General features: G+C 35.3%; 1 protein-coding gene across 1 annotated transcript in view; it reads left to right on the top strand.

The window, feature by feature from the left end:
- The first annotated feature begins 11,080 nt into the window (after positions 1 to 11,080).
- The window catches only part of LOC104998230 (endogenous retrovirus group K member 9 Pol protein-like), a 196,853-nt gene continuing 194,041 nt past the window's right edge, over positions 11,081 to 13,892 (top strand). Inside the window, exon 1 of the mRNA XM_010853305.1 lies at positions 11,081 to 11,153. Coding sequence (XP_010851607.1) covers positions 11,081 to 11,153 — 73 coding nt within the window. The remainder of the gene's footprint in view (positions 11,154 to 13,892) is intronic.

Here is a 13,892-nt window from a genome sequence, read left to right on the forward strand (position 1 = left end):
CATTTCCTTCTCCACATCTTACTATAAGACATTATACAAGTATTTTCAAATTTAAAAAGAGAAGCTTGGAAGCATTTGAGGACATGGCTTTCTCACCTGCACTCAACTGAGTATTTTACTATGTAATTGTCCCTCAACATTTTAAAACATGATACTAAAGGAATAAAATTCTATAAATCCATTAGCTAGACTTAACAAAAATCTTGCAGATGAGCATATTTGTCATGGAATTTAATATAGTGACACAGAGATGCTATATAATTAGATATGCAATATGTTCTTCATGAAAATGAATTTGAAGTTAACTGGGGGTTAAAAATGAGAGAATTTCCATAAGGAGGCAATTTAATGTTATCAAAACGGTACGGAGTTCAGAATTGGAAACCTGGTAATAAGAATCCATAGGAATATAACATACAAAGTTGTTGTTCAATCACTAAGTCCTGTGTGACTCTTTGAGACCCCCTGGACTGCAGCACTCCAGGTTCCTCTGTTCTCCATTATCTCTGAGAGTTTGCTCAAATTCATGTCCATTGAGTCGGTGATGCTATCTAGCATCTCATTCTCTGCCACCTCCTTCTCCTTTTGCCTTCAATCTTTCCCAGCATCAGGGTTTCTTCGCATCAGGTGGCCAAAGTATTGGAGCTTCAGCTTCACAACAGTCCTTGAAATGAATATTCAGGGTTGATTTCCTTTAGAATTGACTTGGCTTGATCTCCATGCAGTCTAGGGGACTCTCTATAATCTTCTCCAGCACCATAGTTTGAAAGAACAATATTCATAGCAGCACTGTTTAAATAGCCAGGACATGAAAGTATATAGATTACTGAGAGCTTATATGGCCTACTTGCCAGTCAGTGGTACATAAGGCAGTAAACTTGCAGTTACTTTGTTCCTCTAAATCAAAGGGTCCTCAAATTCCACACTGACTATTGAATTTCAAGCCCCCCATGTGAGGAGCTGCATCCTCCCCCCACACCCTTTTGTGCATGGATATAGAGTAGTCCCTATTCTGCTTGTTTGCTGACAATCGTGTCAAGTGGAGGGGAAACAACCCTGGAAAAAGTCCATATGCTCCATCTTCCCAATTCTCAGACCAGGATTACAATTCCTTTTCTGTTTTTGCTCATTTAGAATAAAGTAGACCAGGATTTTTGGCAAATTACCTAATCTCAACTTCCTTGTCTTTAAAATGCCACTGATACAATTTACTTTTCAGAGCAGCTGTAGAATTTAAATGAGATAAAAGAAATAGACATTCTTTTATATTTTAAGTTGCAGCAATTACTAGAGTTTTATTTTCTTTCTTTAGCTTTTTGTTATGTGGAGATGGTCTACTGTATAGCTGAGATTTATGTGCTCCCAGCGAGAATAAATAAATAGCCTCTTTATATGAATGACCATAATGTATAATGGTATTGCTTGAATATATTTCACTTTTCCTTCCAGACTCACTTTTGTCTATTTCTTCTAAAACTTTTGCACTTCTGGGAACATGGCAACTTCCTGTATTGGTCCTTCTTGCTGTTATTCTCTCTCCAATGACATTCCAAGTTCATTTGTAAGCGTGGGATACATTGTTGTCAAGTATCATCTTTAGTTATCATGCTTACTGGGCGTGAGATTTAGTTGCCTTTTACTGAAGAGGTAAAATCTGGACTCTTTGGCTAAGAGGATATTGGAAAAATAGCACTGTGCAGGAATAGCCCTAAAGTTAGGCCTCAAGAGGACTTGTAGGTTCGACTTTTGATCTTCTAGGGTCATGAGACCACCTTATTATGAAAATGTCAGTCTGCTTAATGGTAAGTGAGATTGTGGGGGGAACTTAAAGTACCCACGCTGACAGCCAGCAAAAACTGGCTGAAGGTGAATGGAGTTCCTTGATCTCTCTGAGTGCAGTTATTATGTCAGATGATACAGTAGTCTTTATGTGTACAAATTCATTTAATTGCCATGTCTTACTGTGTTGAAGTATAAAAGGGGTAATTTTACCTAGTACAGTGTTCAGTTCTGTAAGCAATTCATGGTTGCTTATATTTTCTTCCTCACTACTCAATTTGTTCTTTGAAAAATGAAATGGTTTTAGGTAAGTATTTTGAATAAGTGAGGAAGTCAAGGATGTAAAGTAAGATTACATCACATATTATTCTTGTACATAAAACATGTGGATTGAGAAGATGTACTAGTCTATTCCAAGAGGAGCCAAAAATATGACTCCAAGATTTCTTGCACTGAATTTGAACAGAGACACATTATCCTAAATGGACCTAAGGTGATATAATGATAAACATATTTAACCACAAATAGGGGAAGAAAAAGCATGGCAAATTTCCAAGGACCATTTCTTTTAATATTTTCAACTTAATCTGATTCTGTAATGGCCAAGGCACAAAAAGGTTTGGATAACCCTCTGGGAATTTCCTAATTGTGGCATTTAATCCCAAATGTATTTTAAAGTTATTTAATGAGTGTATGGACTGCAAATTCCTCAGGCTATGCTCCATAAATACTTTCCTTACTTTGGATTTTTATCGTAATTCAGAGATAGTGATTTTTTTTTTTAGAATACTTACAGTTGGATTGTCTATATTTTTCCTTGTCATTAAATATATGCCATGATGAGCATAACATTTTAGGAAGGATATTGAAAAAAAAATAATGTGTGTTCATGGAAAATGACCACAGAAGTCAAGAGAATTGGAGGGTATAACCCAGGGAATAAATTCAAGAAATATAATCTATTTCCCAAATATTTGGTAACCTTTACATAGAAATGCATTAGACTTTGCTGTGTAATCTCAAAAGGCAGAACTTGAAGTTATAGCTTAAAGTTGTAAGAAGTTATATTTCAGCCTAACATATAAATTTACGATACCTCACATTCTGCAAAAATGATAAAGACTATTTCAGAGTACCTCAGTGGTTTACAACTTTGTTATTCAGAGAGGTATAAGTATGCAACAAACTTTTTCACCAATTAAGGCAAAATGGTGCAAGAGGGATGTGTGTGTGTGTAACTGTGTAAGATAGCTCATTACCAATGATCTATTATTCGGAAAATGACTGGTCTTATGTTCATCTTAATTTTCTGTTTTAAAAATGTCCATACACTTTTTGATTACTTTTTTTGGTTCAAAATATTAATCTTGAAGTTAAAATCTACAACCTTTGTAGTAGATAGTGATTTAGTAATGATGTCCATGAAGGAATTCACGCAAACAGTATTTGGAATAATCAGCTCATGGGGTCACTGTAATCCAAAATTCTCTAACTCAATTCTCTAACTCAAAATTCACAGTCAAAGGATTTAAGTGATAGTGGTCTTCTGTTGTATCATGATCCTAGATATGTATTTTTAGCTTTCAGACAAGGCCTTTGCTTTGTTATCAGAGAACATCTCTTTGTTTTAGTCTTAATAGACACCAACTCCCTCTCATAGATTTCATACCCAGTGGCATGGAAATAAAGCCATATATATTGAATCAGTGTTTTTCACAATTGAAGAGAACTCTCACAATGATTACATAAGGATTTACATTTCCTAAGAGGAATTTGTACTTCATATTTCTTAACACAAAATAGTTAGACTGTAAGCCTTATACATTTTTTGCATCTGATAGCAAGTTAGTGTCTTAATGACATGCAGCATTTGGATATTGAACAGATGGCCATATAAACATTACCAGCCACAATAAATAATGTAATGGGAGTAAAAATGTCCAGACATTATTTGATATTAATGCCATTTTCATTGTCATTCAATTGTGTTCTCATATTTTCTATATTGTTAATATTTCATCAGCTAACATTTGTTTTTCCCTGTAACTATTATATAACTATTTAAAATTTAACATGAAATAGAATTGAAATACATAGTTCATTAAACTTTGAATCTATTTATGACTGCTTGAGTCTAAGAATCTGATCAAGCAAGAGATATTTCTATTAATAACTAATGCAAGACTGAAACGTGGAAGACATCTATATTCTAGCAGTAAAGAGGAAGATAGAACAAAGTAAATTTGCATGTAAAAAGGAAAGCATTAGTGTTATATAAACAATAACAATAGACTTCCTTACAAAAAATATCTTAAAATAATACACCATATTTTTTTTCTAAATGATGGGAAACATGTGTGTATATATATATATATCATGTACCCAATCTCTCCTTTCCCCCAAACAATATCACTAATCCTCCAGGGCATTTTTCTCAAATGAAAATTCATGAACTCAAATGTAGCTTCAGAGCATACCTCACATTAATGCTCTGAACAACCACTACCAATCCATGAGAATTGACACTCCAGTTAAAATCAATTTACCTTTCTATCTGTTACTCCAAAAAGATCATTAGAAGCTAGAAATCCATTCTGGAATGCAAACATGAATTTAGCAAACAGACAGAAGCTTGGATGGTGTAGTTGCCTATACTCTACAACAGAATAGGTGAATTTCTGAGGCCTAAAATTATCCATTAGTTTAAAGGACATCTAATCTATGAAGATGAAGGATGTTCTTTTGTTCAGCCTACAGCTTTAAAAAGTCATTATTGAAAACACTTAAGAAAATCAAAGCCATTTTTAAACAATTCAAAGCAAAAACTGGTAGATTTTCCACAGTAAATAACCTCTAGATTGGGTATAAGTGAAAGTGAAGTCACTCAGTCGTGTCCGACTCTTTGCGACCCCGTGGACTGTAGCCCACCAGGTTCCTCCATCCATGGGATTCTCCAGGCAAGAATACTGGAATGGGTTGCCATTTCCTTCTCCAGGAGAATCTTCCCAACCCAAGGATTGAACCCAGGTCTCCCACATTGCAGGCAGACGCTTTAACCTCTGAGCCACCTGGGAAGCCCTGGTGGGTATGGGTGGTAGAAAAATGGCATTATGCCCTTCAGAGGACTAAGAATTTCCCCTTAATGCCCATCACATTTCAGGCACCACTGTAATTACAATAAACAGTATCTTTCCTCATGGATCTTACTCTTTAGCTGAGGGACAGTAGGAAACAAACAAACAAATAAATAAGACATTTTACATAGTGAAAAGGGCTTCCCCGGTGCTCAGCAGTAAAGAATCTGCCTGCAATGCAGGGGTCACCAGAGATATCAGTTCAGTCCCTGCGTAGGGAAGATCCCCTGGAGAAGGGAATGGTTACCCACTCCAATATTCTCTGGATATTTCCATGGAGGAGCCTGATGGGATACAGGGCATAGGGTCTCATAGGGAATATGCCCTGGAGAAGGGAATGGCTACCCACGCCAGTATTCTTCTCTGGAGATTTCCATGGAGGAGCCTGATGGGATACAGGGCATAGGGTCTCAAAGAGTTGGACACAACTGAAACGACTTATTAATAGCATAGCATCTAGTGAAAAGTGCTCTGATAGAAATTCAACAAAATAAGGAAATAGAGAACAAGAGTGGGTGTGGGACTGCTGAAATGCCAGGAAGTCCTCTCTGAGGGCTGAGAACTAAATTACAAAAAGGGAGACCTGGAACATTATATAAATGTTAATGGCATTGTCACTAAATAAGGACTCCTACTTCTTATTGAACTATTAATATTGTTTTGGTAAAACTATTTTAATGGAAAAGAATGGAAGAAGAGAAGTGCAAAAACAGAAAATAGTATGTACAAATGACATGGAGCAGGAATGGCTCAGTATGTTCTTTTGCAAAATAAAGGAATGACATTAATCGTTGTATACAGAGACTTTCAACTGCCTACAATTGATACAGCATGTTTACTTCAAGTAGAACAAATTCAAGATCAAATGGATTACAACCCACTGCATATAGATTACTAGCATGTTGCTATTTCTTTTTCATTATTATTCAAACCACTATTACTAGAGGTAGATATTGCTTCAGTGAATAAGCCCACATCTTACTTTACTGTCTACCATAACAGTCTGTCTAATCACTGGGACACAAATTTTACTTTCTGCTGAATGTCAGTAGCTCATACTTGGTTCAGGGTTATTAAACATCTCTCAACTATGTAATATTTTATCAAACAAATTAAAAGCATTGGAAAAATTCACAATTAGTCTAATTACTGTCTGAAGCAGTGGTCAGCAAACCACCAACCACAAGCCAAACTTGATTTGCAGTCTGTTTTGTTAGATAAAGTTTATTCGGACCAAAGCCAGCACCATTCATTTACATTTTGTTGGTGGCTATTTTCTTCCTGAAACAGGCAGAGCTGATCAGTTGCAACACAGACCATATGGCCTGCAATTCTTAAATATTCACTACCTGGCCCTTTACAGAAAAAGTTTCCAAACACCTTGTGTGAAGTAGTTCAGTAATACTGGAGGACATTTAAAGCACCAGTATGTTTCATCAAAGCTCTCTGATAATTTCATCCCTTGAATTATATTGCTTCTTATTTTCATCTACTTTCCTCCTCTCCACTTCGCCTGAGCCAAGTTAATTAATTTTGTTTTCAGTTCTGTAGAAATAAGAGCCTTTTAAATTTATTCTGCAAAAAATATTTTCTTTGTTTTCTAAGCCAAAGTTCAACTTGCTTTCTGCACCAACTGGATTAGGTCTTTCTCTCTCTCTCTCTCTCTTTTTTTTTCTCTTTCACTTCCATTAGGTTAGAAATACTTTCTCTTTATCCCTCTTCTGGAACAATTTTAGAAAATATTACTCAAGTTTATATAGTAGAGTGCCTTTATAGGCTAAATTTCTGCTGTCAACGTGGAAAAGAGGCCTTGGATTAGTGAAAAATACCTTAGTCCTTTTTGGAGAGTAAGAATCTTACTGGGTTAAGTGAGATCCTTTCATCCATGATCAGGAATTTTGGCTGTTCAGCTCAAATGAGCAATTTGGGAGGGATTTGCTTCATCAGATGATTTCTGATGACTAGAAAAGCAGATATCTATCTCTTTTTGTTATTTTACTTTTTGCAGTTGAATTATAGTTAACTGAAAATGTTGTGTTAGTCTCTTGCATATAGCAAAGTGATTTGGTGATATATATACATACATATATATATACACATACATATAAAACTTTGCAGATTTTTTCTATTATAGGTTATCATTACAAGATGTTGAGTATAGTTTCCTGTATTATGCAATAGGCCTTATTGTTTATCTATTAAATATGTAGTAGTGTACATCTATTAATCCCAAACTCCTAATTTACCCTCTCCCCACCCTTTCCCTTTTAATAACCATAAATTTGTTTTCTGTCTGTGAGTCTGTTTCTGTCTTGAAAATAAATTCACTTTTATCATTTCCTTTATATTTTACATGTAAGTGGTATCATATGCCATTTTTCTTTCTCTGTCTGACTTATTTCACTTAGTGTGATAATCTCTTGGTCCATTCATATTGCTGCAATGGCATATTTTTATGGCTGAGTAGTATTCCACTGTGTATATGTCCTACATCTTCTTCATTCATCTGTCAGAAGACTCTTTGGTTGCTTGCATGTCTTGGCTATTGTAAATAGTGTACCTATCTTGTTTTCCATTTGGAACATTACATTAAGAGGGTCCACATTGGGAGGACTGATACTTGGAGATGGTTGTCAGAATTGTGACTAACATCTTGCTTTATCACTGCACCTTAACTCTCTTCTTACAGTAACTTGGCCACCTGAGAGGCAGCAAATCAAAGGCAGAATCAGAATCTTGCAGTTAAGTCCCACAACACATCATATACAAATGTATGAGTTGGCCTAGTTGTTTACTTTTTCTTTGTGTAGATTTTCTGTGGGATAAGGGCAAAAATCAAGAGAATTCTTTTCACATATCCATCATTTGCAACAATGAGGAAGACTGAGCACATTACACTTAATGAGATAAGAGAAAAGCAAGTTCTGGATGATATCACATACAGGTGGCATTTTAAAAAGTCAAATTCATAATGAATAGAGCAAAATGGTGGCTACCAGGGCCTGGGGGATAAGGAAATTGTTTAAGGTCCAAACTTGCAATAAGTAAATAAGCCATAGAAATGTAATGCCCAGTACAATGAATATAGACAACAATGTTGTGCTACAATTATGTAATGCATTAAGTATCACTATAAAGGCATTCATATTACAATATCTAATCCTATCAAAATAGCATGTACATTTTATTTTTATTTTTTTAATTGGAGGAAGATATATATTTTAAATTTATAGAATTTTATATGTATCAGATCAGATCAGATCAGTCACTCAGTCGTGTCCGACTCTTTGCGATCCCATGAATTGCAGCACACCAGGCCTCCCTGTCCATCACCAACTCCCGGAGTTCACTGAGACTCACGTCCATCGAGTCAGTGATGCCATCCAGCCATCTCATCTCTGTCATCCCCTTCTCCTCTTGCCCCCAATCCCTCCCAGCATCAGAGTCTTTTCCAATGAGTCAACTCTTCGCATGAGGTGGCCAAAGTACTGGAGTTTCAGCTTTAGCATCATTCCTTCCAAAGAAATCCCAGGGCTGATCTCCTTCACAATGGATTGGTTGGATCTCCTTGCAGTCCAAGGGACTCTCAAGAGTCTTCTCCAACACCACAGTTCAAAAGCATCAATTCTTCGGCGCTCAGCCTTCTTCACAGTCCAACTCTCACATCCATGCATGACCACAGGAAAAACCATAGCCTTGACTAGATGAACGTTTGTTGGCAAAGTAATGTCCCTGCTTTTGAAAATGCTATCTAGGTTGGTCATAACTTTCCTTCCAAGGAGTAAGCGTCTTTTAATTTCCTGGCTGCAGTCACCATCTGTAGTGATTTTGGAGCCCAGAAAAATAAAGTCTGACACTGTTTCCACTGTTTCCCTGTCTATTTCCCATGAAGTGATGGTACCAGATGCCATGATCTTCGTTTTCTGAATGTTGAGCTTTAAGCCAACTTTTTCACTCTCCACTTTCACTTTCACCAGAGGCTTTTGAGTTCCTCTTCACTTCCTGCCATAAGGGTGGTGTCATCTGCATATCTAAGGTTATTGATATTTCTCCCAGCAATCTTGATTCCGGAGTTTTATATGGTTATATGTATATAGACAATTAAAAAAGAATCCTTGTTATTAAAAAATAGCATACTAATATTGTCTAGCAAGATATTTATAAAAATATTGACATTATAATTGCTTCAAATAAGGAGTATTCAAAAATCATAAATGTTCAGTGAAAGGAAAAATCATTTGTACATGGTCAAAAATTTATAGAATCTGTGCTGGGTCTTGTAAAATTAGGATTTTGATGAAACTGATAATTTCAGGCTTAAAATTACTTTTTTTCATTTATTCATTTATTCAACAATTATTTATTAAACAGTTTTTTCATGTAGATTCTGTGCTTGGCGGTGAATCAACAGTGGTAGACCAGAGTATATGCTAATATTCTTAATAGAGTTTACTGTCAAGTTGAAGGATTGGTCAATAAACAAATAAAAATAGAAAGAACATATGCAATGAAAGAGAATGTAGCTGAGAAGAAAAACACAGAAAAAAATCAACTAAGGGGCAAATGGGAAACAGACATCAATGTATTCCAATTACTTTTGTTTCATGCTTTAAGAAATTGAATTTTTCATATTACATTTGCTCAGCAATTACAGATATTGCCAAACAAAGAGTGTGCATATGTGCATTTATATTTATATTTTAAAAAAAAAGTTCATTTTGTTTTTTTCTGAATTGCATTTGTCATTCATTGACTTTGTGCTAGCTCTTTTATCTTGTTGATTACTATACAAACATTTCCTTTAAAATGGAAAATTATAGTATCCATATAGTATGATGTGCTCATGCTCAGTCGCTAAGTCCTGTCAGCTTTTCGCAACCCTGTGGACTGTAGCCCACCAGCCTCCTCTGACCATGGGATTTCCCAGGGAAGAATACTGAAATGGGCTGTCATTTTCTTCTCCAGGGGATCTTCCCAACCCAGGGATTGAACCCAAGTCTCTTGCATTGGCAGGTGAGTTCTTTACCATTGAGCCACCAGAGAAGCCCTATATACAGTATGGTATGGTGCTTTAAATTATGTATCTCAGACTGTTTTAAAAGTTAAAGTACTACGTTTATTATTTTAACAATTTATTTAACTCTTGCTGTGTCCCTTATACTGGTCTAACCCTTGACAGGCATGCATGACCCTTCTTTCTTAGCATATATATTACAAGGAGTGAAAGAAAGAAAAAGAAGTAAACAACATGCATTTAAGAAAATTTCAAGATGCTTTCAGATAATAGAAATAAAATGGAGAGATATGATATTGACTGAGACTTGGATGGGAATAATAGTTTTAATATTGAGGGCTCAAAGCAGGTGACTCTGGAAAGAGAATACAGAGCTGAAGCTTATTAACTTAGTCCATTTGTGGGCCAGGCAGAGCAAACACAGACTGAATAGAAGAAACAGCTTGAAAACATCAATGTAGGCATGGATTTTATGTGTTTTGCAAACGTAAAAATAGAGTGATTGGACAATTGTGTCTAGAGGAGAAAGTAATAGTATTTGTCAAGAGAATTGCTGGTCCTGGATACCATGGTAAGGGGTCCGCATTCATGACAGAGAATGAGATGGTTGGATGCATCACCGACTCAATGGACATGAGTTTGAGTAAACTCTGGGAGATAGTGAAGGACAGCAAAGCCTGGCATGCTGCAGTCCATGGGGTCACAAAGAGTCAGACACAATTTAGCAACTGAACAACATTCATTTTAAATAGGATCTTAGACTATTATAAAGCATAATTGATAAAACCAATTTATATTTTTAAGATACTTCAGTTGCTTCATACAGAAAGTTTCAGGGAGGGCAAAAGCAAAGAAACCATTGTGAGGGTGGAGTCATTGTGTTTAGTTAAGAGAGGAGAAACATTTGGATCAGGGCATAACTGGCTTCCCTGATGGCTCAGTGGTAAAGAATTCACCTATAATGCAGGAAATGCAGTTGTGATCCCTGTGTCAGGAAGACCTCTTGGAAAAGGAAATGGCAGCCCACTTCAATATTCTTGCTTGGGAAATTCCATGGACAGAGGAAGCAGACAGGCTACAATCCATGGGGCTGCAAAGGAGTCAAACACAACTTAGCAACTAAAACAACAAATGGTATAACATGTAGAGAAACATGAAATGTGGGTATGCTATAGGTGAAGAGCTGGCAGGATTTGATGATGGAGAAGATGTAAAAGAGGAAACAGGTAAGAATTAAGCAGCTGCTAGTTTTATTTTAACAACAAAAGGGAAAACAATACCAATTACATAGAGGTGAAGAGATGTAAATTTGGGATTTGGATGTATAAATATTAGTATACAAGTTCTAAAAGTTCTAAAGAGGATGTGTAGGTTAAGAAATTTCTAAAGAGGTTGTGTAGATTAAGAAGATATAAACAAGAAATAAATCAGCACCAAATCTTGAGGCATTCCCATATTTAAAAGTTGGAAGAGGGGGAAGAGCCATATGAAGAGAGAATAAGAATGTTGACCATTGATGAGGAATGAAAATCAGTAGAGGTGGGGGGGAGGGTCAGAGAAATCAAGAGAAGAAAGGGTTTCAGGGAAGAAGAAATGAATCAAATCAGGTATTCCTGACTGATCTACTGAGGTGAGTTACTGAGGAGACCATTGGATTTACCACCATGGAGTTCAGGTGACAAAAGAATTGTCAGAGAAAAGATACGGACAAAACATTTTTAGAGAAGGTAAAAGAGATAATAAGCGGGAAGAAAGACACAGCAAGAAATAAAAGCAGATATTTGTAAAGATCTTGGTACTTCCCTGGAGGTCCAGTGATTAAAACTCTGTGCTTCCAAAGCTTGGGCTGCAGATTCAATCCCTGTGGTGTGGCAAGAAAAAAAAAGAAATATCTTAATTAATCTCAGAATTCTGCCTTTAACAATTCACTTTTTGTAATGTATATATATAATGTACATTCAGTGGAAATATACAACTTATTATTTTTGAATGTGTAGACTATAAACCACAATAAGTGCATACCTTTAAATATTGATGCCAGGAATAATTAATTAACTCTAAATGGAAATGAAAGTACCACTCCACTTTGGTATATTCTTTGCTAACCTGTCTTTCCATTTTGTCACAAGAAGAGCTTTAGTTCTCAAATTTTATTTCATAAAGCATGCTTAAAAAGAAAACATTAAATGTTTTCGTAATTTTAGAATTTAATTCCATGATGATAAGAACATAGAAAAGTACTTAAAGAGTTATAATGATTCATGATTTATGGAGTATTATGTTAAAATATGCAAGCTGATATTTTATAACTAGATTTACACAGTATGCCCGTAAGAATGTCTGGATTCCTGATTCCTTTAGAAGTGATTATGTATTGCATTTATAATGGTGCTACAGAATATGAACTGTACAAGCTAGAAATACAGTTTTAAAATGTAAATAAAAACAGAACTTTGTATGTTATATAAGTATGCTTTATGTGTTAAATGTGATTTAAAACTTTGACATATTGATTCATCGAGATCTCCATTAGCTATATGATCTGTACTAATCCCCTCAACATTCAGTTTCTTAAAATAATCAGAATTATAGTATTGTACCTTATTTCATTAGTACTCATAGCTGAGGAACTGCATGTAACCTTTTTATATTACAGAGGAATGGATTTATGGCATGATTACAGCTGTTTTCAAATCAAGTATTTCACATTAATATTTGCAGATAAAAAAAATCCTCTTTTCCTTTGATGGATTTCCACTCCTGCTCTACCTACAAAATAAATCACAGATGTTTTGATATTACAGCCCTCTGAAAAGTAATCCAGAACATTTGAAAAATGTTAGTATAATACTACTAATTTGTTTTGCTTCCTGTTAATAATAAGAGCTATGTGATTATGGGACGTTAAGATCTAGAGTACAACTTGTAAGTGGAACTTGAGCCGTTATAAATTATGCTGCTTCTTTTTATGCTACTGTAGTTAAGAAATCCCTAACATGTCCATTATAAATCTTTATCTTTTGGGCTTTCATATATCATACAGTGGTTTTTAAATATGGCATAAACCACTACAGTTTGGGAAAATATAACTTTTCAGAATATCCAGAGAAAAGATTGAAGATAGGATATTTTGTATTTATGGCCTCACTATTAACAATAACTCCATTTAAGCTAAATATTGAAAACAATATCAAGATATATGTTGCCAGAAATTGTGAATGGTCTTAACTGTCACCCTACCTACCCAGTATATATCACAAACACAAACCTGGGTCAGAGTAAAGAACTGCGATACTTGCAGCACAGTCATTAGCTAAAATAACATCACATTGTCTGTTCTCGCATGCCCAGCAATCCAGAGGAGTTACATGTTGAGAGCCAGACGGAAAAATACCTTGTGCACATGGTGGGCTCACTCCAAAGGTGAAGGTTAGGAAAACGCACATTTTCTTCATTTTTAAAGAAGAAAGAGATGGCTTTCTCTCCTGCCATTCTGAGAGAGTTGTCTCCTGGGGATTGTAAATCTTGGCTCTTGTACAGATAAGAAAAAGTTTGCTGGATCAAAGTAATTGTGGGACCATTAGGCTACAGAAATAATCCTCATGGTATGTGAAAAGTAAAATATTTCTAGAAGTGAAGGTAAATATTCTTTGCCTTTATAATGTTTATAAGGTATACATTTTTCACTACTTAGGGAGGTGAGATAAGCACCGAGAAAGTCAATGAATATTTATTTTCCCACAATATACAGGCCATAAAATTTTGCCTTATTTATTATCTTATAATAGCGAATATCTTCCTTAAATTCTGCAATAAGGACCAAAATTTTATCAAAAGGATTATTATTTTAGACATGCATATTTTATTCTCTATTTATGGTATATGAATTATATACGCTAAATAATTTTTCTAGGTTTAAAATTATATAGTTTACAAAAAGCTTCTGGAGGACAATTTTTATTTTA

This window comes from Bison bison, unplaced genomic scaffold, assembly GCF_000754665.1.
Source record: "Bison bison bison isolate TAMUID 2011002044 unplaced genomic scaffold, Bison_UMD1.0 scf7180017864325, whole genome shotgun sequence".
Classification (NCBI taxonomy): Eukaryota; Metazoa; Chordata; class Mammalia; order Artiodactyla; family Bovidae; genus Bison; species Bison bison.